Here is a 26,929-nt window from a genome sequence, read left to right as displayed (position 1 = left end):
AATGGCTCCTATTCTTTCCGGCTAAAAAATTATAACGTAAAATAAAAGGGTGGGAAAAAATATGGAGGAAACGTCTGCAGATAGAACCAAATGGTTCAATGTACACACATTACATACCTCCCAACGGAAAGCCAAGCAAAGAATAAAACATAAACAAATAAAATAAAAACCCCAAAAATCCCATGCTCAACAAAATTCCTTGATTATTGGTTCCCAGACCTACAAGAGGACCAGGGGAGTACATCACTAGAGTTGAGAGAGAGAGATTTGAGAGGGAGAAAGAAAGAGATTAGGGCCCTGGTGCGCACCATCATATCCTACGCCCGCCACCCCTTCTCCTCTCCCCTCTCTTCCCCCTCAACAAATACCCTCACCCACACTCCCCCCCCCCTCTCTCTCTCTTGCCCCAATACCCAATGACCAAACCTTCAATGCCTCCCCTTCTTCCATTCCCTCTCTATCTTTCTTTCTCTGTAGAGGGATTCACAGATTAAATCATAGATATAGATATCAACAAGCAAGATAGAGATGAGTTCAAGAAGGGTCAGAAGAGAAGACAGAGGTCTTGACTGATTTTTTCCCCTTCTTTTCGAATATTAAAAAGAAGAGAAGAGAATTCAATCCATCCAACCAAGCGGATGAAGCCCCAACAGAACACCACCGCCGAGCCTGTCTCTTCCACCGCCTCCTCCGCCGACGCGATGGTCCTGGAGCTCCGGCAGGCCGCGACCGCCGTCCAGTCCGGCGATGACCCCCTGCCCCCACCGGGCGGCCCGGCCCGCGACTCCCCCGGCGGCGGTGGAGGCGCGGAGTCCGTCCTCGTGGAGCGGCGCGGCGAGCACTCGGCCGTGTGCCGGTGGATGGTGTCGCAGTTCCCCCGCACCAAGGCCCGCGCCCTATGGTCCCGGTACTTCGAGGTCAGCGGCTACGATTGCCGCCTGCTTATCTACCCGAAGGGTGACCCCCAGGCCCTCCCCGGCTACCTCTCGATCTACCTCCAGATCGTCGACCCCCGGGGGTCCTCCTCCTCCAAGTGGGACTGCTTCGCCAGCTACCGCCTCGCTGTCGTCCACCCTGCCGATGACTCCAAGTCCATCGCCCGCGACTCCTGGCACCGCTTCTCCTCCAAGAAGAAGTCCCACGGGTGGTGCGACTTCACCCCCGCTGCCGCCATCCTCGACCCCAAGGCCGGCTTCCTCAATCCCCCCAGCGACGCCGTCCTCATCACCGCGGACATCCTCATCCTCCACGAGTCCGTCGCCTTCTCCCGCGACCACGAGCTCCAGCCTCCCCCTGCCGCAGCCGACGTCCTCAGCGGCAAGTTCACCTGGAAGGTCCATAACTTCAGCCTCTTCCGCGAGATGATCAAGACCCAGAAGATCATGAGCCCCGTTTTCCCCGCCGGCGACTGCAACCTCAAGATCAGCGTCTACCAGAGCTCCGTCGCGGGCGTTGAGTACCTCTCCATGTGCCTCGAGAGCAAGGACACCGAGAAGGTCCAGCTCGTCCCCGAGCGCAGCTGCTGGTGCCTCTTCCGCATGTCGGTCCTCAGCCAGCGCCCAGGCATGAACCACGTGCACCGCGACTCCTATGGCCGCTTTGCCCCTGATAATAAGGGGGGAGACAACACCAGCCTCGGCTGGAATGACTATATGCGCATGGCCGACTTCGTGGGGCCGGACTCCGGCTTCCTTGTCGATGACACTGCTGTATTCAGCACGTCATTCCATGTCATCAAGGAGTCCAACAGCTTCACGAAAAATGCCGGCGCGCTGCTCGGGGGAAGGGCTGCTGCGAAGAAGTCAGACGGGCACATTGGCAAGTTCACCTGGAGGATTGAGAACTTCACTAGGCTCAAGGACCTCCTCAAGAAGAGGAAGATTACAGGGCTCTGTGTCAAGAGTCGCAGGTTCCAGATTGGCAATCGGGACTGTCGCCTCATTGTTTATCCCAGGGGTATGCACATTATTTTCATCATCAGTTATCACCACCACAGCCGGTCCCAACTAATTTGGGCTTAAGGCGTAGTTGAGTTGAGTTTTATCATCATCACCCTGACCTGTCATTTATCACCTTGAGTTACCTCTGAAATGCTGTAGGATTCTTCTGGATAGAGTTAGGAACTCACACCTGTTGGATGCTTTTTGATTACTAAAGCTAATTAATAATGTTCGTTGTGCCGCTTCTTACTGTGCCCAATTTGGCAGCAGCAATACTTAGCTTTAATCGCTCATATTGCTTGACTACTAATTTGTGATATAAAAGCATATAGTATATATACACTGTCTGATTCTGCCCTTTCCACACATTGGATCCTTAAACCCGTAATCGTGAATGTATAGTTTAGCCAGTATACTTGGCTTAGGTAGTTTCCTATATGCCCAAAACTGGTACTAATATTTCTCTTTTAACACTCTTCTATTGAATGCTGAAGCCCTCTAGTTGTTAAGGTAATAGTCTTCATAATATTACTTAGCTTTTGACAATTTATACTACCCAATCTAGCAATAATGTTTCTTTTTGTTTGTATTTGGTTGCTTGCATGATCTGATTAATTTGTGATAGAGGAAGGTTTATCTCCTTTATTTTGAATGCTTAAATTCTTAATGCCAAAGATATAGTTTACCTGGCTTTGGTGCTTCACATGTCCAAATTGGCCATAATCTTTCTTTGACACTATTTTATCAAATGCTAAAACTCAATAGTTGTCGGGGTATAGTATCCATAATTCACTTGGCTTTGGCAGTTCATATACCTGATTTAGTAGTAATGTTTCTTTTAGACTATTACTAGGAATAACATAGAGTGATACTTGGCTTTGATGGCTTATTTTACTTGATTAATTTGTAATACAAAAGCTCAGAAAATGATTGGATTTTCTCTTCTTTCATTTATCCTGTCAATGGCCCCAGGGCAGTCTCAACCACCATGCCACCTATCAGTGTTTTTGGAAGTCACAGATTCCCGTAACACAGCCTGTGACTGGAGCTGTTTCGTGAGTCATCGGCTGTCGGTTGTAAATCAGAAATTGGAAGAGAAGTCTGTCACCAAGGAGTCACAAAATCGTTACTCCAAGGCTGCGAAAGACTGGGGCTGGCGTGAATTTGTGACCCTGACGAGCCTCTTTGACCAGGACGCTGGGTTTCTTGTCCAGGACACTGTTGTATTCTCTGCAGAAGTTCTCATCTTGAAGGAAACCTCTATAATGCAAGATTTTAGCGACTCAACAGAGTCTGAATCAGGTGGCATGGGTTCTGGTTCTCAGATTGATGCTATTTGGAAGAGAGGGTCATTCACATGGAGGGTGGAGAATTTCCTGTCCTTCAAGGAGATTATGGAGACACGAAAAATCTTTAGCAAATTCTTTCAAGCTGGCAGTTGTGAGCTGCGAATAGGTAAATGGAAGCTCCAGGTTTCTTTTATTTTGCATCCATGTTATGTTACTTTGCTCTGGTTATTATACCCCTATGTTAAATTTTGCCCTTCACAATAATGCAGGTATCTATGAGTCATTTGACACCATATGTATATACTTGGAGAGCGACCAGTCATCTGGGAGTGATCCTGACAAGAATTTTTGGGTCCAGTACAGGATGTCTGTGGTAAATCAGAAGAATCCAGTGAAAACTGTGTGGAAGGAGTCTTCCATCTGTACAAAAACGTGGAACAATTCTGTTCTCCAATTTATGAAGGTCCCAGATATGCTGGAATCAGATGCAGGATTTCTTGTTCGTGACACAGTGGTATTTGTTTGTGAGATCTTAGATTGCTGCCCGTGGTTTGAGTTTTCCGATCTAGAGGTGAGATTGACTGCAGGAATATATTCTAAACATTATGATAGGTGGAGCCTCTTCATGATTTGTGTAGTACTGAAGGCTGAGCCTTTGAACAATAGATTTTATCTGGTAATGTTCTTTGTAACGACATGTTTCTTGGCTGCTAAAACCATTCTCATATGTGTAAACCCACTGCCAACTGTTCACATGGAACTCAACCATAGAATTAGATCTAAATGATGAAAATGCGGTCTTTATTCTCCAGCACCTATAGATTGTAGATCAATATCTGCTTGTAGATCTAAATGATGAAAAGGCGGTCTTTAAAACGCTTTTGCTGCCGAAGGTTGCTGAAATTAAGCACATGCCAGGACACTTTTTCATTTTGCGCTGCTGGAACCCACCCATTAAGCAGGCTAACTGGTTATTTGGTTTCTGTATGCTATGATGTATGCTGCCTAATGTTTCTTGCTTTAATCATACGGTTGGTAATTCGATCAAAGTTTCCTTGCTTTTTTGATATGAAGTACGTCTTGCCTTAAATCAGGTGAATTATGTTCAATTAAATCATGACAGCTTAGATAGGACATCATCGTCAATAGCTGCCACTGATACGTTCTCCTTTGACAACATTTACATTAAAGATATATTGTTTTTCCGAATTTCATAAGCAGTTAAGCACACAACCACCACATACATTGCTTACTGAATCCTTGAGGACCCTTTTGATGGAAAGGTTAGATATTCTTGGAAAAGTTCAAGCTGTAGGCTGTCAAGTTGGGAATAAGTAGCTTCTTGCTGACAGAGGTAACTCTGCTCAATGAATGTGCTTGGCGATCCAGGGAAGGTTTGTTTCCTGTTATCTAGGTTTTGCATGATGTAAATATCCGTTAATAGGGACTGCTTGATGATGAAAGAATAGTAATTGTTTAAACTTTCTGGAACAATTTTTCATTTTTATCCTGGAAAGCAAAAGCACACTATGTTTTTCCTACTTCCCTTTTTTGCTTTCATGTCCCTTTATCACTTAGGTCGAGGGGAAACTCTCACTAGTTCTATTTCAGAGTGAGCTAACACTTACAATTCACAATATCCAATTTGTACACATTTTTAATACCTTCAAACAATTAGATTGATAGCTGACTGCAAAATCACTCCCTTCCATGGGCCCTTTTCAACTAGAGTCCTGCTCTACAGCTGAAAAGTCTTGAAATTGGATTGTGATGAAGATAACCAACTCTGATTAAATAGTATAAGGCTTGCTGTTAAAGATACACTTCTCTATTCTTGATTTTTTTTCTCCTTTTTACTCTCTTCTTCGTTTCACCCTTTGATTTATCTTTTTTTTTATTTTTCTGATTATCGCTGACCTAATATTTGGTTATGTTGCATCTTAGTGATACATTATTTGAAATCTAAACTTGCTTTTGGTTCCCAAGAAGAGACCCTCTAGCTCTTTCCAAAGGGTTCACCTTACTAACTACACTACCACTTTATATTTGTCCATTTTTTGACTATATGTTTTTTTTCCAAAACTCGCCAAACTAGTACTAGAGGTTTTATCAGTCGGTGATCGGTTCAGTATGGTATGGGTTTGTGTCGAGCCATTCTGGGATGTATCGAAATAGGGAGGAGGGGGAGAGGGAGAAGGAGAGAGGAAGAGAGAGAGAGAGAGAGAGAGAAAGAGGGAGGGAAAGGGAGAGGAGAGAGGCTTGTATCAGCCTCAGATGATGCTCGACGTTGAGATCGTGACGTAGGGAGCATGGATTTGGTGACAGGGGAGGCTGTGGACGATGGAGAAAGCCTAAGGAGCATGGATCTAGGCGGAGGAGGCCATGGATGACAGAGAAGGCCTAGGGAGCTCAGATCTGGTTGTGGAGGATGCCTAGTGAGTGCGGATCTGGCATGGATCTCTCCTCCGCTTTCTTTCCTTTTTTTTGCTAGGTGGAGCCGTTGCTGGAGAAGGTAGCTGTAGGAGGGAGAGATCGATCGTGCGTGAGAGAGAGATTGATTAGGAGAGAGAGAGAGGGAGAGAGAGGAGCGCGAGACTCACTAGGTGGAGAAGGAGAGATGGCTTGAGGCTTTCGGAGAGCTAGAGGGGAGAGACTTTGTCGTAGGAACCGATCTTGAATGCAGGAATGTAGGAGAGACTTTAGGAGAACCATTCAAACGTAGGAGAGGAGGCTTTGCTTGCGATCTGTCTTGAGTATGTAGGTTGAACCGTGCTAGCAACCTATTGGTCTGGTTTGGTATGTACTGAATCGGTTGGTTCGACACGGTTCAACAATCGTTGGTTTTCCCTTTTTCTTTAGTGACCTAACGTCTTGAAGCTTTACTCCCTTCCGATTATCTAGATGCATCTATTTCCTTCCATCCATATTGCCCATTCCATGTACCTGCTTGTTTAGGAAATATAGTGATCAATCCAAAGTATCTTAAATCTCTTTCTTTGATTAACTGTGACAAAATAACCACCATTTTGGTTGCCTATACTATGTTTAGCCACAATATCGAAAATTCAATTAGTGGGGGGGAGTCAGCAAAGATGAGGCAAAGTTGGTACTTACTCTTGAAGCTTATTTCTCTACAGTCTCAGGCTCCTAGCCTTTTCGCATTAGTAAATATTGTTAACTAACAAATTTTCTTCTTCCACAAACATCACATGGCATATGGAGTACTATTTTCTTCTCTTTTCTTCTTCCTTTTTTTTTGTTTATATATACTCTTCGAAAATTCTAAGCAAGCATTGACATTTGCAAGGCGAGGCTGTTGAGACCCAAAAAATAAGGAAAATGACAATTAAATGGAGAAAGAAAAGCATTATTTGAACCATTGTATGCTTCTTGAGAAAGCAAAGCATTAGTTGAATCATTGTATACTTCTTAAGAAAGCAAAGCATTAGTTGAATCATTTACTACTTAAGCTACAAATACTATCTTGACATTCTATGTTGCATTGCTAGCTATTACACCAGGATGCACTAAAATCCCAGACAGCTTTCTGAGTGGAAAAAATCCTAGCCATGTGCATATGGCTGCAGGAATTTACTCTGTCATTTCTTATAATGGCTAAGACCATTGTTAATTTTAGCTTGTTCAAATCTTAATATGTAAAAAATCTTTGCCATACATATTCAGGTAATCCCAATGCACAAAATTCCTGTTCTCCTATCAGAAAAACGAAACTTATTTGCTTTCACTTTCTATTTTGTACCACTTGGTCAGCAAATTACATTTGCTGCATTGATTCTGCATTTCTGCACCTGTCAATTTGTTTCAATTTCCAGAATAATAATTGATTGCAAAGTCACAATCTCTGTCATGTTCAACTCTTCATAGATCTGATAAATTAAGACAAATCAGTGCCTTCTTTGTTGAATCGTACATGTTTGTGGAGTATGAGCATCTATAAAGGTTAATTGAAGCAACATTTCTGCATTGCCTAATCCAGAATAGTCTGAATGGTCTCAGAAAATATTTGGCCTTCGATGTTCCTTCTACTAGTCCTATCATCCATGGACTCTAATTATGTCTTTGTGCACATGGTAACATCGTGACAGTCTTTTGACCTGAAGCTCTTATTTGACCAAGATGGTAGATTTTCTCCTTTTCTTCTCCTATTCATTAATTTTCTATTCATGTTTCAGCTCCTTGATCATTAAGTCAAAAAATAAACCAGTACCTGGTCTTCATAAGGTTTATGCACACATAACCCTTCTTTTGCATATATTAAAAGGATAGCTACATTGTTTTCTACCTCCATGCTTTTTAAAAGAAAAAAGGGAGAAATGGTCCACATCAGTGAAATTATTGTTAGGAAAATTATAAATGATGGCTATGTTGAAATATGTTGTGGATAATTAACCTGATGGAAGTAATTTCTTATGCAAGAATAAACACAAAATTCATCAATTTCTAAAAGTTTATATTTTTTAAGTACATGAAAACTTGTACCTATATGTGCGTGCTGTTGTCACACATCTATGCATCCATATATACATGTATACTCCAAACTCGATAGCGGCTAATCTCAAATTAAATGTTAAGAAATATTGACAAAGATCAAGACCTTAGAGACTTTCTTAATATTTGAGCCTTTGTTTGGAAAGCTGATCTCAGTGTGTGACCATCCTGTTATGAGAGTGTCTTTGTGGATAATAAGTGCATCATGCTAGCAACTGATGACCACCTTCCTAGATATTGTTGCTTTATTCTATTCTACACGGGCTTAGTTCATGTTGTGGGTTTGGTCGTGTATCGAAATGTTGGATTCTATGTTTTAAGTCTATTGAATCCTAGTGGTACCTAACCATTCGATATGCCCCTGTATTTGCATAGATAATTTCTTGGAGCTGGCATAGCAAACAATACCATGTCTGTATATGGGCATATCGAGCCTCCGTACTGGTACCCTAAAAGGTTGATATCAAGGATTGCTGTGTCAGTACCAAGCATGTCCTGGTTTCCTGACAACATGGTTCGGTATGTCCCATTCCGTTCCATGCTATTCCCATATCGATACAACGGGGGAGAGGGAGAATGGGAGAGAGGAAAAGAGAGAGAGAGAGGAGAGGGAGGGAGGAAGATGGCCGGAATAGGTTGGCGTAGGACCGAGGAGTGGAGGAAGGGCTCTTTGTCAACTTCATTTAATTTCGTCAAATAAAAAAGGCCCTCCTCCAAGACCCTTATTTCGAATGAAACAAAAAAATGGAGGGCAGAGCCTTAATTTCTTCAAATAAAAAGAGCTCGCCTTTGGACCCTTGTTTTGTTCAAAATAGGAAAACCGGAGGGCAGAGCCCTTCCCCTGCCGTCACCGTATTACGAACAAAGGGGTGGAATTATGCCGGTCCTCCCCCGGTATGGTACGGAACGTTCCGAATTGGGTGGCTCGCGGTGGCACGGCGAACCTTGGTTGGTATGGTATGTCCTATGTAACTTAATATGGGTTGGTCGTTCTTTTCAGTATATAAGAATTTCTTCTTATAGAGTTAAGAGTTGTGTCTGAGTATCATATTAATGTCTATCTTTAAGTGTCGGGCGTGGGCACTTAGGCTAAATTGAAGGGTCTAGGTAACATTAGGAATTGATGGAATGTAATAAGTAACTGCATCTGATTTTGATAATTGGTGAAGTTCTCCTTGTGCTTTATAGTAAATGCGAAGGACATAAACATATTATTGAATATATAATACAGTGAATATCACATTTGAAGCTTCTTCAACCTACCTAATCAATAGACAAGGCTGTCTGTGAAAGCTTTGCCTTCTATTGTTATTGTATCTCTGTAGTTTGTCATTGACTAAATATTATCTACCTTTTATCGTCCATACAGGAAGATAGATTTTTAGATGGCTCATCTTTTCCCATGTCCATATGATTTTGTTAAATAAAGATGTCACTTCTCACATTTGTTAGATTGTTTTCTGTCAAAAAGTATTGTACTATGATGCTACTGTATCTCTATGACAGTCATCATTGGATGCATGAGAAAACTTGTTCTGCCTTCTTTTTTTATATATCTTGGGCGTGGCTTAAACTGCACGCTTTTATATGTAATCATCCTGCTTCATGTGCACTATCTGTTGCTTCTGTAGGTGGTTTCATGTCCGGTATGATGTTGGTTTCATCCTTCTTTGCTCTTTTCTGATTTTAAGCTCTCTGAGTTGCAACTGTTCTAGAGTTTCTATTGTCAATGCAAGATATTTCTAAGGATGATTTAATGTTGACGCATATAATCACATAGTCCTTGACGTGCTGGTTACATGATGCGGCTCGTAGCTTCTATGCATCTCAATGCACAGTGCCTTGATATTGGATAGATAGGTGAATTTGTGGACAAATCTCTTATTGGTTTGTCGTAGACAATCACGTGTCCTTATTTTCCCCCCTTTTCTTTCCTTTATCAGGTTTTGGCTTCAGAGGATGATCAGGATGCATTGTCAACAGACCCAGATGAACTTATTGAGTCTGAAGACAGTGAAGTCATTAGTGGAGATGAGAAAGAGATGTTCCGGAACCTTCTTTCCCGAGCTGGTTTTCATCTAACGTATGGAGATAACCCATCTCAGCCCCAGGTCACTTTAAGAGAAAAGCTTCTAATGGATGCTGGTGCAATTGCTGGATTTCTGACTGGTCTGCGGGTTTATCTTGATGAGCCTGCGAAAATTAAGCGCTTGCTTCTTCCCACCAAATTATCTGGGAGCACCGGGCGCAAGAAAGATGCCACAAGGGGTGATGCCAATTCTCCGAGTCTAATGAATTTGTTGATGGGGGTTAAAGTCTTGCAACAAGCTATTGTTGATTTACTTCTAGATATAATGGTTGAATGCTGCCAACCTTCAGAAGGAAGAACAGGAAATGGTTCTGAAACAAGTTTGAAACCTTCTATTGGTTCTAATGGAGCTAGCAGTCCGCCAGACTCCACTGGTGAGAGTGAAGTTACTGAGAGTGCGCAATGTTATGTGTACAAGAGTTTGGAATCTGAAGTGGCTGAAATTACCAAGGCAATCGCCAAACAGAGCTCAGACCTGATTGCGAAAGGGATACTCGACAAGACCATCCTGAAACAGTCCATTTTTCCTCCAGAGACATCTTCTGGGGATCTCCAAACAAATGATGGTTTTATTCGAGCTCACAAGGTAACACAATTAGTTAAGCTTCTGTATATCTGTGTTTTCTACATCTGTTTTTTTCTTCTATAAGCTGATTACAAGAAATATTGTCTTTAGCTAAAATGGCCAGAACAATCTGAGGAACTTTTAGGATTAATTGTCAATTCATTGAGGGCTCTCGATAGTGCTGTGCCTCAAGGGTGCCCTGAACCAAGAAGAAGGCCTCAGTCAGTCCAGAAGATTGCTCTTGTGCTGGATAAAGCTCCAAAACATCTTCAGCCAGATCTAATTGCCCTTGTACCAAAATTGGTTGACCGTTTGGAACATTCACTCGCAGCATGTGCACTGCTGGACCACCTTCAGAAGCCAGACACTGAGCCATCATTACGCTTGCCGGTATTATAAATATCTAGCTCTTTCAGAGACATGTTTCCCCTTGAGCAAATTTATCCATCTGACTGGAGAATGTCAGTTAAATTATAGATTTACTTCTTTGTACGTTCAAAACTTTTAGCTGTCTCTTTTACATGTCAGTGGCTTATTTCAGTATTTTCTTTTCTTGCTTTTTTCCTCTTCAGGTGTTTGATGCTCTCGGTCAGTTGGAGTTTGGAAGTGAGGTGTGGGAACGTGTACTATTTCAGGCTTTTGAGCTGTTGACAGATTCCAATGATGAACCCCTTGTGGCAGCCATGAATTTTGTTTTCAAAGCTGCATCTCAGTGTCAGCACCTTCCTCAAGCAGTATGTTTGCGTCCTCTCTGAAATTTGAAGTTGATTATTTTTTAAATTTTTTCTGGCGCATTGGAACCTTTTTTACTGCTTGGCATCCTTTTCTTATATTTAATTTTCTTTCTGTTAGGTCAGGGCTGTCCGTTCAAAGCTGAAAAGTCTGGGTGCTGAAGCTCCACACTGTGTGTTGGATGTTTTAGCAAAAACAGTGCATACTTGGGCTGATGTATCTGAAGCCGTTTTAAGAGATATTGACTCTGATTGTGAGCTTGATAGGTATTGCATGACAACACCTTGTGGTAATTTTTCTTGTGGTGTAGATGGGCTCTGGGCTGAAGGGATGCATATGGGCCAAGAGCAGGTTGGGCATGGATGCCAACATCTGTCTGATGTTTACATCCTAATAGAAATGTTATCTGTACCCGGCCTACATGTTGAAGTTTCACAGGTCTTTGAGAGAGCTGTACTGCGAGGAGCTATTGGGCTGCAGTCAGTTGCCATGGTCTTGGAAAGACGCCATTCTCGATGGTTAAGTGTTAAATCTAGGCCTCTTGTGGATGATCAACCGAATAAACAAATCCTGGTAGATGGAAAATTTGAGCCATTGCCTGTCCAAGAAGATGACTTCACATCAGTTCTTTCCCTTGGTGAGGTGTTGTGTCTCTCTAGTGACACTAGTGTCCAGGACTTTGTGAGGATGCTATATGCTATCATGTTCAAAATTTATGCAGAGGAGCATTACCGATTTAGGATGTTGAAGGGGCTTGTCGAACATGCAACAAATACTTCAGATAATTGCCGCGTAGCTGATTTAGCTATGGATGTTTTGTCTTTTCTTGTTAGGGAGGAAGATGGGATTGCTAGACCAGTTCTGAACATGATGCGGGAGGTTGCTGAAGTTGCTCAAGTTGGTCGTGCAAATCTTTGGCACCAAATTTGTGCGATTGAAGATGAAAATATCCGTTTTCAAGAAGAAAGGCAAGTGGAACTTTCTGATTTTGCACGTGAAAAAGCTGTTCTGTCCCAAAGGCTAAATGAGTCTGAGGCAACTACCAACCATCTTAAGGTACTGCTGTCTTGTACAAGTTACTGATACACTAGTTAATTGGCTCTAAGTTAGCTTGTGATCCTTTATAATTGACTCATTTTTCATATCCAGTCTGAGTTAAGAGCTGAAATGGACCGTTTTGCTCGTGAAAAGAAGGAACTCACGGAGCACATACTTGAGGTTGAGAATCAGTTGGAATGGGTTCGATCGGAAAAAGAAGAGGAAATTGCAAAGCTCTCTGCTGATAGGAAAGTTCTTCAGGATCGTCTTCATGAAGCGGAGACGCAACTTGCGCAGTTGAAATCGCGGAAACGTGATGAATTAAAGGTAATGTATATTTTTTTCTTGGAAACTGTGGAAACACATGTTTTACTTTTCCAAAATTTTTTCCATCTGCATTCCAGGGAAACTTGAATAGTTATATATTTGAATGTACCTTGTTGACTATTTTTCTTTTAAATGATTGGGAATATGCTCTGTAGATTGTATGCTGATAATGGACATGCTGTTGTTACCATTCTTTATGTTTCATGTCTACTATGTACATGTAAATCAATTGCCAATTCCCTCATCCATTCAATTGAAAATCTCAACTGGCATGAACCCAAAATCATTTTTTGTTCTCTCGCTTCATCTTACTAGTGTCCCTGATCTGTAGTAGACATTGAATGGCATTGTCACTGTTCATGTGGCAGTCTGTTCTGGATTTGTATCAGCTGTTATATTTTCATTGATAAGTTACAGGCTTTTACCTCTTTAAAGAATCATTTTTTTCTAACCAGATGTTATGGCTAATGATCTTAAAAAAAAATAAACTCATTGCACAGTGCGGTATGAGAAGTGGATTGAATGAATTCATGAAATTGGATTGTATATCCTAACATCTATTAAAAGATTGTATTGAAAGTAATATCTCGCCTTGATTTACATAATTAAATCCTTAGTTACATGAAGTAGAAACAGCAATAGAGCAGGATAGGGGTGATTGCTACAGGAGTGATGTTCAGTTACAGATTGTCAATTGTATGAGCACTTTATAAATATCTAAAAGTTATATATAATAGTTCATAATTTCATATGACCACATCAATGTTTGTATATATAGGATGAAAGAGGAATTTAGCTTAGAGGGGAATGGGCTTGGACTGTGGCTGAATTCCATATTAATTAGACCCACTAATGAATGATATATCAAGTGTGTCTTGTTTTGTAGGATTGCATCAAATAGTACTTGAGGTATATGTGGTAAAACCAATTAATTTGCCTTACTGAGAGTTGGATATCATCAGTGTTGTCTTTATACATAAGCAAACACTTATTCAGCAAGGGAAAACAAAGTGAGTGGTATTTAGGACATCAAATAACAGATTTCATACTATTTCTGCTTCCAAATGTAAAGTCTCAATACGCAAGCTGGTGCATTTTTAGGCAACTAAGGTAAGCCATCTAATACTTATAAGTTTTTGTATAATTCTTTTGGTGGTTCTAAAGCATAACTTACACCTAAATGCAATATCCAGTTATATATGACATGTAAATGAAACCAACCCATTATGGTTGATGATGGTGGGCCAGAAGTCCATCCATCCTTAATGACACACAACTTCTGGAAGAGCTTTTTAAGATTTAGAACCACTAAATAGTACTGGTTAGCATTAAGGTATCAGATCACAGGGGGCTTTAAATTGCGGATCCACAATATTTGAATAATAGATATTCCATCTTGTAAATGAATACTGCTTATTTGTCTTTTATTTTTCCACATATAAAATTCAAAATTTGTGATGCAATTTTTGTTGGAATCTCACTGCATTCCAAGGTATGAATCTTAAAAATTGTAGTGTTTTATGGACAGTAGGATTTTCGTTTCTCTTCAATTTGATACATCAAAATCTTTCATTTTTCTTTCTGTAATTCATTCTGCAAGCTTTGTGCTATTTACGTCAATGTTACTTCAAACTGTCATTACTCTTCTGCACATTCTTCTTTTTGCAATACAATATTAGTTCTTTTATTGGTAATTTAAGGTGTTCACAAGGACTACTCATGTGCACTGGATTGATACTGTAAATGAATTGATCCTTCAATTGATGCAGAGGGTAATGAAGGAAAAGAATGCTTTGGCTGAAAGGCTGAAAAACGCGGAAGCTGCACGAAAAAGATTTGATGAAGAATTAAAACGGTATGCCACGGAGACAGTGACCAGAGAAGAAGTCAGGCAATCACTTGAAGATGAAGTTCAACGACTGACACAAACAGTGGGACAAACTGAAGAAGAAAAACGGGAGAAGGAAGAACAGGTGGCTCGCTGTGAAGCGTACATTGATGGGATGGAAGCAAAGTTGCAAGCATGCCAGGTTTTCCATCTTCTCTTTGCTTAAATTTCTTCAAAATATTATCTACAATTAGGTAATCTCATCTTAGCCATGGCTTCCCTGGTTTAATGATTTATGATAAACTTTTAGATCGTCCTCATTCTATCTCTACATTTTATATGGTTAACAGAAATTTATGACAGCTGCTATTGGGTATCAGGAAATATATTTTTTTCCTGATACAGGCTAATGGTCAGATTATTGGTATACGCTAGAAGTGCTTTATTGATATTAGTCTGTTCTCCAGCAGTTAGGCTCTATCCATGTTCTTCATTTTTCTAGGTCAACATCAGAGTAGAAGGAATATGTCAGAAACCTTAAAATCTCGGGAACATTTATCATATATCCTCCTATATTACTACTTTGTTATAGATGCTTGTTTAGGGCACTGGACACACCCACCAGAATAATGTCCCTAATATTTTTTAAGACAAAAATTAGTTATATGTTGGTTGTCTAGGCAATGGCATTTCAAAATTGCCTTTCACTGTGTATTACTTCGTAGCATTTCTTGGCTTACTCTGTGTTCCTGAAGGATGTTCACTCTATTCAGTTGGCATACAAGAGCCTGAGTGATACCGTTGCTATAAGAATAACTCAAGCTTCACTCATTACTTTAATAATGGAACTATCACAAATATTTCTCTGAATATAAGAAAAGGCATTTCACCAATATTTGGGCTGGTTATAAGAAAACTGTTTGGTGGAGATTGTTGGAAACTTTACTTTGGAGCCTGTGTAGGATCAAGTAACCCATCCTTTCGAAAAAAGTTGGGTGGAAGTGCCTATGAAGCATTTTATATAATTCCACGGCATCAAGTATTGTAAAATAAACATCTATTCATGTGGTTAGTATTAAGTTCTGCCGAACCGGTACTGCGACCTGTACTAGTTGGCGGGCGGTTTGGTACGGTACCAATTTGGTACCCTACCGATACGGGATGCTTGGGCATGCTGATTCTAGCACACCCATTTTTTTTAAAAATTTTTTAGGTTTGATTTATTGGTAATTAATTTTTCAACTTTTTCAATGATTTTAAATATAATTTGATATTTCTTGATATTTCTAGATATTTTTTTGATGTTTCTATGATCCCGGTATAATCTAAATGATGTATTTTGTTGTTTTAAAGCGATAAAAAATATAAAATAATTAGTGAGATATTATATGCTTTAAGAAGCAATATGAAATATCATAAAATCAACTAGTGAGATGAAAAATTTAAAATAATACAATCAAATTCATATATTTAAAGTACAATATACATACTGATATTTAAAATCTCGTCGAGTGGCGGCAGAGAAAAAACTGGGAGTTGGCGCCTACATAACTGGTAGCTTGCTTACCAAGCCGTCCTGGCAAGCTCCTCCAGTTCGATTATTATTCAGCCTCTCGTAAATATCCAAATTATTAGCATAGTCAGAGGCACATTAGCCCACCTCTCTAATCAAGTAGCGTTATAGTCCTATATGCTTATCCCATAAGAAACACGCTCTGGGTTATAAGCACTCTCGTATCTCTTGCTGAAGCTCTGGCTATGAGAAGTGTCCTCTGGTTGATAATACGATTGTGAAGGGGTCCATCCGAATATGCCAACAGCAAAATTCGATCCGTAAGATGCTCTGGACAGCGTAGGGTAGTAGCCATCGAAAGATGATGCCTCATGCGCATCATATCCATATCCGTATGAGTCATATGTTGCTTGTGGCTGCGAATAATAGAATCTAGCATACGACTTGGAATCTGATATGTTTATGGATTCTACTCCACATGCGAGGTCGGAACCTGATACATTATGGATCCTACTCCACGAGCGAGGTCATCTGTAGCTGCATCATGTCCTTCTGAATGTCCTCGAGAAGTCCGTCTCCTATATGCAATCATAGACTCGCGGGCTCTACCAGATCATGCACCATGGTTCCTATCCTGTGTAGCATGCATAAATTGGGACTCATTAGTGAATCGAAGACCATCCTATGGCCGTCTCATAAACGATGGTCTCATGTTTTTCACTTTTTCTGGCCAACGGATCCATGACCACTAGAAATGTCATCGCTGCTGCTTCTGGTCCTTGAATCTGAGTGAACTGACTTCTCCATACTCTTCATTAGGGTTGCAACTGTCTTTCCTTTTTCTTTTTTGCTGCACCGAGCGGCTACCTGCTTACTCTTCGTGCCTTTATGTCTGGCTATGCTAAGAGGATGGATGTCCCTCTTCTAACTGAGGCGACCGGGTAACATGGTGACCTCGTTTAAACAATTCGTTTATATCTTTAAGTGGATGTCTCGGACAAGGAGTCATGTGATGACCGTTTTGCCAGTGACCTTTGTAGCTATGACTGATCAGTTTGAAGGATGCATGGAATGTTGTGATTTGCCTATTGTGTTGCATCGACTCCTAGTCTCGTTGGCTACGAAATTGGCCGATCGTGAGGCGATTCTGGCCTTTCAAGCTCCGACTCCTGCTGTTGGCCCACAAGCTATCTGATTGGAGGATCATCGTCATCGTCAACGAAAGCATTGTGGATCGGATTTGTGTACTTTAGCTTCACTCCCTTCTTAATGCACTTTAGCCTCAACCTCAGATTGTAGTGAATGTATACAAGATCGTTGAGACGCTTCTGTGTTAGACGGTTTCTCTACTTGCTATGGATGAGGGCGAAGGTGAACCAGTTACGCTTATAGCCACTCGAGGAGATTTCTGGGAGAGGATCTAGATAGCTAGCCGTTTTTGATTTCTCATGGACAAACCAAAACAAATCCATCATTTAGCTGAAAAACATTGAAGAAAATTATATATAAGATAGTATCATATTAGTAACCATTTAACGTCAGGTATTAGTTATTGTTGATATATAATATACCTGGATTCATGCCTTTTTTTACTTACAACAGTTGCCGAGATTCCAAAGCTGTCAGCACCCTCTTTAAATATTTTGGTCTGTAAAAAAGAATCATGTTGTAATATGTTAATAATTGAAGATACCACTTAACTTATGCATGTCACTTAAGATAACTTACCTCTTTTAGATTAATCTTGTAAATCACATTACGTAGAGCGTCCAGAAGTTTGTCATCCATATCGATTCTGGGTACGGTGTGTTGAAACCTCGAGTTCAGGTAGTAAGCTGCGGATAGGGTTCGTAATTATTTTAGTAAAATTGTACGAGTACGGAAGCAGCTAAATTTTTAATATTCTTGCTTATATGCTAGTTGTAAATCTCTACCCATATAGTAGTCCTAGCGCTGTTCAATGATGTTGATGTACTTCTGGGCATGTCTCGGATCTGCATCTTTGATCTGATTCTTTGCCCTATCCATCATATGATACAAGAAGTCTATCGGGGGTACCTCTTGTTGTCTACAACCTGAAGCACTTTGTACACTATCTTCTCAGCCCGCTGCCAGAACGTCTGCCTTGTCACGAAGTCTTCGATAGTGCTCCCTTTAGTGCCGGCCCTCACAGACATGCTTTTCTGCCACTCAGGATTGACAAACATCTGACACAAGGCTGCTTTTCTCTCAAGAAGGATATCAAGAGCAACATGGTTGCATATTGTGTCACACTTGATCTCAAGATCTCTTTCTCTGCATACCTCCTTATCAATGATATGATCCATTTACGATTATAAATATATTTGGTGATGGTTTGGGCTGTCTTTACAGTCTGTTGCACTCTACAAATCTTCGCGATGTCCATCAATATGAGGGCGATACAATGTGCAGCATATGGGGTTCAGAAAATATGTGGTTACCGCTCCATCAAGATCTCCCTGGTGGCTTTATATTGTGGCCTATTATCATTGATGACCCGCATGACATTCTCCTTTCTTACTTGATCAATCACCTCCTTCATCAATCTGAGGATGTACATGGCGTCGTGCACCTGATCGAAAGCATCAATTGACTTATTGAAGAAAGTCTTCGTATCACAATATATCAAGAAGTTGACAATGCTTCGTCTAGTAGGATTTGTCCAACCATCACACATCACCGTCTGTCCATATGTGGGCCACTTGCTCTTGTATAAATAATCCACTTCCTAGGTCCTTCTTAAAGTTGTCAAGAAGCTCATCGTAGATATTCTTTGATCCTACAGGATCTACACCGAGACCGACAACCTGTATGGAAGAAATGACAGACTTATAGTACACATTATCTGTCGCATTCGTTGGAATGTGGCTGAAGTGGAAGCAGAATCTAATAGCTTGCCGCATCTCTCTTTTTATCTTTTTTTACCCTTGTGTCAACCTTTTGCTGTTTCGAATCCTTGTTGGAGAAGGCATGTGGATCTAAGTCATGAATGGCGATTCTTGGTAAAATTTTTCTGGAGGACTTCTTTTTGCTTCCAAAAGCCTCCAGCATAGATGCAATATGACCACCGCCCTTACTAACGGCCTTCCTAACTAAGGAGTAGAGCTGATCAAAACCGGGCCGGGCCGGGCTCGGGCCGGGCTCTACAGCAGAAATTAGGCCCGATGGTTATGCCTAGACCCGGCCCGGCCCGACTGTCGGGCTTAAATTTTTGTCCAGGCCCGACCCAACCTTATAAATCTGGTCCCAGGCCCGACCCGACAGGCCCGACCCGAGAGGCCCGACCCGACACCCGACCCGACAGGCCCGACCCGACAGGCCCAATTTTTTTTTTTTTTTTGTTTGGAATCTAGAAATGGGCAAAAATGGCCCAACAGCTTAATGAGCTCTCTAAAACTAGATGTATTTTTCTATCTTTATTTTATTTCTCCAATGATTAATTGGTTAATGTTAAGGATATAACTAGCCTATTTCAAATAGATAGTGAATAGATAGTGTTGGTGGTGGTTTTAAACTTTGAAATTTGGATATATCTACAAACATTAAAAAAAAAAAAATTGCATTTTCAAGCCAATAGAAAGAAAATAAAATGTATGAAACACTATTGTCCAGCTGAAAATTACAACCCAACAATAAAAACTACAAACTTAGACAATTACATATTTAGACAAAATACAAATTACATTGTCCCATTAACATTATAACAAACATGCATCTTTGTGCATTCAAAAGTAAATGTAATCATAATTCTTGAAGCCACTTTCATAATAGAAAACTGTAGAAGAACATGAATAATTTAAAAAAATAAAGTTCCATCCAACTGGAAAAAAAAAAAGGATCAGAAGTCCATCTCAGGGAGAAGAAACCGAGAGGAGAAAATCAAAAGAATCTCCACCCTCCAAGAAATCCATCTCCAATCCCCCGATCTTTCTTCCTGATGGCCCAGCTGGAACTGGAGCAATGTGAGGGAAGGAAAACCAAGACCAAAACCAAAAAAGAGGAGCTGGAGCTAGAACTCGTAGCCACCTCCCTCCCCCCCCCCATCTCTCTCTCTCTCTCTCTCTCTCTTCCATCTTGGAACTCGTAGCCGGGATCGAGCTCGAAGAGGAGGAGGACTGCCGGCTCGCACCCGGCCGTCACGGCGGCGATGGTCTCGCGGAGGCGGTCCACGCAGTCGACGAAGTCGAGAAGACGGGGTAAGGAGGAGGTCCTGGATGAGAGGCGGAGGAGGCGGCGCTGGAGGGACTCCACGAGAGCGAAGCTACGGAGGAGGGAGAGGGCCGGGGGGACGGCGCGGTTGATGCGGGCGTGGAGGGCCTTGGTGGCCATGGCCTGCGACTGTAGCGGTGCCACCGCCTCGGTGACCGCGTCCAGGGAGTTGAGGCCGAGGGAGAGGCGGGCGTCCACGGCGGCGAGGCCTTTGTCCATGCGGGCGGAGGCACGGAGAATGGAGACGATGTTGGAGCGGGAGGCGCGGAGCGCGGCAATCACCGCCTCGTCATTGTCGTCGACCGCCATCGTCGCTCGCTGCTCCTCCTGGTGCGGCGGCTCTCAGCGAGGGAGGGGGGGTGCGGCGGCTCTCAGCGAGGGGGGGGGTTTAGGACTTTAGACTTTAGTCTTTAGGGTTTCTCAAAAAAATTTTAATATATTATATCAATGTTTTATGGTCGGGCCGGGCCGAACCGGGCCATTTTTAAAAGTTTCCAGGCCCGGCCCGATTTTTTTGGTCGGGCCGCTTTTCCTGCCCAGGCCCGACCAATGGGCGCTTTTTCAATGCCCAAGCCCGAAAATTTTCGGGCCGGGCTGGGCGGGCCAGAAGGCCCGTGATCACCTCTACAAAGGAGGTTCTCTTGAATACTAGATCTGCCTTGCTGGTCACAGAACCAAAGCCCGACTCATAGCCTAAATCGAGCCTTATGTCTGGCCCTCATCTTGTTGCTACTGATAGTTCAGGCTCGCTTGAATGGCAGTCTGAATCCGTGCCTCCTCATCATCTAGAATGAACGCCTCCTCTGACTCTCTGAAGTAATAAAAAGGGTTTGCTACGCGACGGTCTACCTTCGCATTCTTCTTGGCAACCCTCTTCTTCGTTGTTCTAAAACCAATGAAGTACTTCATTAGTTGCTAGACAGTATGTGGGTATTTTCGACATATAGATTCGTCGGGATAACCACTAGTTAGGTGCTGCTTCAACCTAGTTACCCCTCCTCTCTTGAACTTTGTGTTGCACCAGTTGCACTTCTAGTTGTGCCGACTGAGAGTATTTGTCTATGATCCCAACCTATGCTACGCTATAACTTTTTTTTTTTATGGTTCCATTCATGCAGGTTTATGAAGTATGTCAGTTTGTCAATTATTTAAAAATAGCGAGTATGATCCAAAAATATTTTTTACTTCAAAAAATACATATGATTTATCTAATACATAGTATTAATTTTTCATATTTATTTATTATATATTTTAAATATTATTTAAATTTAAAAATATGTTTAAATAGCATAAATTTAGAAAAATATATTTTTTATTTCAGAAAATACTTCTGAAATATGTAATTTGTACTACTAATTTTTTATAATTGTTGGTATTAAATTTATATTTTTTAGTATTTTTAAATTAAAAATAATTTTTTAAATATAAATATTTAAAAAATAATAATTTGAGCTATGATCCATGTAGAACCATACTATGGAGGCTACATATATTTTTTTAGGCCCATAGGCATATATTAAAAGCTACTTATTTCTCAATTTTTAAAAAAATTTAGACCTACGCCACTATATGCATGATTGTATTAAAATTTGAATAAATTGATATCAAATTTAGCTGGGAAGTAGCTTGCATGCTCCTAAATACGCTTCTGACTTTATAGTCTCTTTTTGAATTTTATTTATTTTTATTTTTAATATAAAAATATATTTTTTAATTTTAAAAATTATATAATCCAAAAATTAAAAAAATTTATGGAATTGTGCGGATCATCCATAGATCTGCAACATACCATGAAATCATGCCAAAATCAAAAATTTTGGCATGATATCCTTACATTTTGCAAATTTCAAAATATTTTTTGGCATTCAAAAAAAAAGAGAGGAGAAAATAAGATAGGAAAGAGGAAGCATACCTTTTGGTTTGGATCCTTCTTGAATCATGCGGAATTGGTGCATATTTGGCCGGGGGGAGGGGGTTGGAAAGAAAGACGTTGGGAAAGTCGCAGAAACTTCTCGGGCCTTCATGACTCTCTTTTAAAACCAAAAGAAGAGAGGGGAGAGGATCGGTTCAGAATTGGTTTGACTCAGTGCGAACTAGCCGGTTCGCACCGATCCGACCGAGTCCATGCAGCTCGGGACTGATTACGGCCGGTTTATATCGGTTTGGGACTGATTCCGAAATAAATGGGTGATCTGACCGGATCCCCTTCCGAGTCGGCTTGGTACGGGCCGAGCCGGGCGGTTCGGCCCGTTTTGGCAAACTATGGTCAATATTTTTTTTTAAGGAAGATGCATGATGTAAAAATTCAAGAAAATGATAAACAATGAGTGGTTCATTGATTATAAAAATAGTAAACTTTTTGCTATTATAGTATTGCCAAATTGTCAATAAAGATAATTTAAGATTTGGTGGAAGAGTCACAAAGTGGGCGTAGAGCATGCTTAAGATTTTGAAGCAGGTGTTGCATCTTAAAAAGGGAACTGTTTTAAATATCTATTCAATTGGTGAAACTTGTGATGTGTAGTTGTTAGAAAATGAACATATGTGGTAAAGTAATTATTTTGCTTAAGGTTTGTTATCGTGAATTCTTTTAACCCACAGGACAGGAGAAAGGGAGGGAGGATGTTTGAGTATACTTTCGTTTTGAGCAAAGTACCGACTGTTTAATATGAACGCCTTTGCTGAGTAGTGCTCAGTATCCACTGTTTCTGTCATCATCGGCAGCATGATGCATGAATGGATTATTGATGTGCTATACGTGGAAGTCGATCCATGCCACAACATGGTAGAGGTCAACTGTATACAAAAGCAACAAAACCTTGTTCCAGGTCTCATGTGGCATGGTCAAATTAATATACAAGCTTGGCAAATGTTTCTGTTGCTCTATTTGGAATTTATTCATGCATTGACTCCCAACCACACTTGAAGACATCATTAATAATTTAATATAGTCTATACTTTGAATCTTTACAAACATGCCATTGTTACGTTGAATAAATTAAACTCAAATTTGTTGAAACAAGAAAATGTTCAAGTTTAATTATGTCGGTGCATATATAGCGGTAAAATTTTGAATTCTTCGAGAAAATACAGAAACATCAAAATAGTACCATTAACAAAATCCAACAGCATAGGTCAAAATAAGGTTGAACATGCATCTTACTGCTAATGCATTTTAAAGCAAAACAAGCTAGACAGTTAAACTATTTTTGTAGAATCTTGTTATACAGAAACCTAAAATTCCCCAAAACATTTAATGATTTACAATTACTTTCAACAAGATGTATGGTACTTCTACTAACATAACAGTTGAACTATTTTCGGAGTATCTTGTTATGCAGAAGCCTAAAATTCCCCAAAACATTTAATGATTTACAATTACTTTCAACAAGATGTATGGTACTTCTACTAACATAACAGTTGAACTATTTTTGGAGTATCTTGTTATGCAGAAACCTAAATTCTTGAAAACATTTAATGATTTACAAATAGTTTCAACAAGATGTGATGAAATCATATGATAATGGTACATATAGCTAGACAAGGTAGCTTTAAATGATAAACAATTTTAGTATGATTGTGGATTATAATAAGGCATGATTGAAAATTTATGGCCATCAAAAGTAACAAAATTTTCTATTATAGATTTTTAAACAATAAAATAGAGAAGGTCGTCTACCTGATCATCACCAGTTAAAATTGAGAATGTTAAAATGTTCACAATTTTCAGACAGCCGATTTTTCCAGAAGATTAGGTCTGTTGTTCACCTTGTTTCCTTTTTGGATTCGAGTCAATCCTTCGTCATGCTACTTTCCCTAAAAATAATAAATGAACGAGTTAATGAAGGAATGATGCCATCTTTGCTCTCTGTCACCACTTATTTTCGGGACAAAATTATCTTCCATGAGAAGTGATCTCAGGAGGCCAGTTGCCCAGAAAGGGAATGGCAAATTGGGACACCACCTAGTATGTTATGCTGGTTTAGGTGGATATGGAGTTTTAAAGCTGGAAAATTTTGATTGCAATAACTGATAGCAACCTGATTGAGATTAGTAGTATATTTCATTAATTGATCAGCCAGTTTTAGTAGCTGGAGATATGAATTTCTGCCACTGCATCCTGTAAAAACAATCAGAGCACGTAACGGTGGGCCTGATGGCCGTCCCTGTCACTTTGTTGTGGTCATTGCTGTGTGTACGATGTTCCGAATCCTGATAGTCTTGAAACATGCCCATCTTCCCATGCCCACCATTTACCTTGCTGTTTTTTTTTTTTTTAATTTTTCTAATCTGAATTCTCATATTGTACTTATTTCCATGTATGTGCAGCAATATATTCATACCCTTGAAGCTTCACTCCAAGAAGAAATGTCTCGTCATGCTCCGCTTTATGGTGCTGGCTTGGACGCCTTGTCAATGAAAGAGCTCGAGACGCTCTCTCGCATTCATGAGGAAGGACTAAGACATATCCACATGATTCAGCAGAGGAAAGGCAGTGGGACTTCTATTGTGAGTGGACAAGCCCTTCCACAAGTCCATGGCTTATATCCCACGGCTCCTCCGTTGGCTGTTGCTCTGCCACCTTCTATCATCCCTAATGGTGTAGGAATTCATGGTAATGGACCTATGAATGGGGCAGTGGGTCCTTGGTTCAACCCCACTTAAAAACAGAAGCGAAAGTTTCTGTAATTTCATGTAAGAAACAATATCTTTTGGCTGGCCTTGTTTTACCAGCTGCCAGGTAATTCATATGATAAGCTTTTCTGCCCTCGTCTTTCCAAGTTGCTTCATCATTTGATCTGGTAGAACTATAGGATCTTTACCCAGTATGAGAAAGTGTTTCCAAATAAATAAGAGAACAAAAATACACAATCCTGAGAGAATAGTCTTGTAATAATTAAACATGAAAGTGAAATCCGATGGAGCTAGCAGTTGCAAATGAAAGATTTTTGGAATGAGGGGAACACCAAATATTGAGTTTGGTTACTTTTTCTTTTCGTCATTGCTATTTGTTGTTTGAGAATACAAGCACCCATTGAATTTCCCCAAAGCATCCTGGCTCCACCCTTCAGAATGTTAAGATTAGTTTTGTTGCTTTTCCTTGCTCTACTGGTTATAGTTCTCTTCAGCATCTCATTGAGATGGAGTGCACTACATGATCAACTTCGTGAGCACGGTTGAGTATGATGACAGCAATCTATTTATTAGAGAACAATGAGTATAATTCTTATCGTAAAACTAACATTGCTACTCCTTTTTGGGGGCTCATCATGTGTAAAGCTCGTCTTAATGCAGTTTCTGCTTGTCTTCTGCAGTTTCATTCACCATTTTATGAGCAAAAGGTTTGGTGTGCAACCGTGGATGTTTGGTAGTTTGATATAATTGACTTCACCTGGTCATGTCTTGTCTGTCCTTTTCTACCGAATAGCTGAAGCTCTGGATCATGTTTGTTTAAGGTACGGATGTTTTTTTTTTTTTTTTTTTGCGCTAAAGCGGGCGATTCATACATAGTGGGTACGAATACATTCTATAGAGTCAGAATACAAAAGGTCCCGAAGTGCTCCGAGCATATCTCTCTCCCCAGCCCATAGGGTACCTTTCGAGTGGCACGCTACATACGCTGCCACCCAGTCGGCCGCCCCATTAGCCTCTCGATACACATGCATAGCTTGTAATGTAACCGCCTCCCTCGCCATCATGCAAATGTCACGAAGTAAGGGATGGGTATCACCATGACTGCTCGGGTCCCTACGGATCCAGCTGATCACCGTAGCTGAGTCACCCTCGAGAAGGATCGAGCTTGCGTGGAGCACCCGCCGCGCGTAGGACAGACCCATCCAGGCCGTGCGCAGCTCTGCCCCTAGAACCGAAGTATCAAAAATCTGACAGCCCCCTATTGCCATCGCATCAGCGCCGGGGCCCCTGACAATAAATCCAGGCCCTCCCCTCCTACCACCGTTCAAGATAGAGCCATCAAAATTGACCTTGAGGAAACTCGGGGGTAGGGGCTCCCAGGTAAAGAATACCCTATGCGGAGCTGCCGAAGCAATGTGGGGGCCCTAGGTGTCCCGAGCTATCAAAGGTCTATGAGCAGACCCTACATAGATAATCTCGTCAGCTTGGGCACAGGCCTGCTCCATCACAAACCGCTGGGGTAGCCGCCGCTCCCCAAACACCCGGGCGTTCCTGGCCAGCCATATCTGATATGTTGTACAAGACGCCATAATGGCTGATCTCCGCATCTGGGGAACACCAGCCCAATGCCGAACTACCTCTAGGAAGATAACCCTCCCACTCCAGGCGTCCCCCTGGATCTCAGTCAAACTCCAGACACCTCTCGCCCTCACGCAGTGGAATAGTACATGATCCACCGACTCGGCCACCCCGCAATCCAGACATAAGGGGGACAGGCTCATACCACGTCTACTCAAAACTGAGCATGTCAGCAACCGCTCCCAAGCCACCTTCCAGAGGAAAAGGGCAACCCTCTGGTGTAGTCCGAACCTCCACACCCAATCACAGTCTAGGCCCGATTGTAAACCCAACTGAAGAACCCGGGAAACCTCGCCGATCCCAGCACTGGCTTGACAGGTAGTGCTCCAAACTCTGACATCTGGACCTGCAGATCCCGAAAGGGGGATCGTTCGTACCCGCTCCACAAGATGCTCCCCAAACAACTGGCCCAGCCTATCACCATTCCACTCTGCCTCCCCCGGCCTGAGCAGGTCAGAGACCCGAAGTCCTGCCCCTGCCTCAACACTGATCGTCGTCGGCCATAGTCTCAGTGGAAGTGCATCCACCCATGGGTCTTCCAACACATCGATGCTCTGTCCGTCACCGATCAGCCACCTCGAATGCGCCAGAGCCAT

The 26,929-nt window shown here is 41.4% G+C and overlaps 2 protein-coding genes across 3 annotated transcripts; one reads left to right on the top strand and one right to left on the bottom strand.

Moving 5' to 3' along the window:
• Positions 1-254: 254 nt before the first annotated feature.
• On the top strand, positions 255-25,031 carry LOC103719544 (uncharacterized). Of its 2 annotated transcripts, none has more exons than XM_008808836.6 (10): positions 255-1,956; positions 2,913-3,395; positions 3,499-3,800; positions 9,682-10,413; positions 10,504-10,782; positions 10,965-11,126; positions 11,245-12,180; positions 12,274-12,489; positions 14,259-14,519; positions 24,390-25,031. In XM_008808836.6, the coding sequence occupies exons 1-10, from the start codon at positions 639-641 to the stop codon at positions 24,723-24,725; spliced, it is 5,025 nt and encodes a 1,674-aa protein (XP_008807058.3). In that variant the 5' UTR covers positions 255-638; the 3' UTR covers positions 24,726-25,031. The 2 variants fall into 2 exon arrangements, with proteins under 2 accessions (XP_008807058.3, XP_088571277.2); XM_088715151.2 differs by having other exon boundaries at positions 412-1,956; positions 3,499-3,905.
• Positions 25,032-26,119: 1,088 nt separating this feature from the next.
• LOC148714532 (uncharacterized) lies at positions 26,120-26,929 on the bottom strand. Its single transcript, XM_088717256.2, has one exon. The coding sequence runs from the start codon at positions 26,927-26,929 to the stop codon at positions 26,120-26,122; it is 810 nt and encodes a 269-aa protein (XP_088573382.1).

The sequence above is a fragment of the Phoenix dactylifera genome, chromosome 2, assembly GCF_051530095.1.
Source record: "Phoenix dactylifera cultivar Ajwa chromosome 2, Ajwa_hap1_PhDact_Kaust_v1.1, whole genome shotgun sequence".
NCBI lineage: Eukaryota > Viridiplantae > Streptophyta > Magnoliopsida > Arecales > Arecaceae > Phoenix > Phoenix dactylifera.
Note: the sequence above shows the minus strand (reverse complement) of the source record. Positions and strands in the feature narration are given on the sequence as shown.

Coding starts and splice junctions, on each gene's coding strand:
- LOC103719544 (XM_088715151.2), top strand. CDS start 639: ATGAAGCCCCAACAGAACACCACCGCCGAGCCTGTCTCTTCCACCGCC. Junction 1,957..2,912: donor CCTCATTGTTTATCCCAGGG/GTATGCACATTA, acceptor CAATGGCCCCAG/GGCAGTCTCAACCACCATGC. Junction 3,906..9,681: donor TGAACAATAGATTTTATCTG/GTAATGTTCTTT, acceptor TTCCTTTATCAG/GTTTTGGCTTCAGAGGATGA.
- LOC148714532 (XM_088717256.2), bottom strand. CDS start 26,929: ATGGCTCTGGCGCATTCGAGGTGGCTGATCGGTGACGGACAGAGCATC.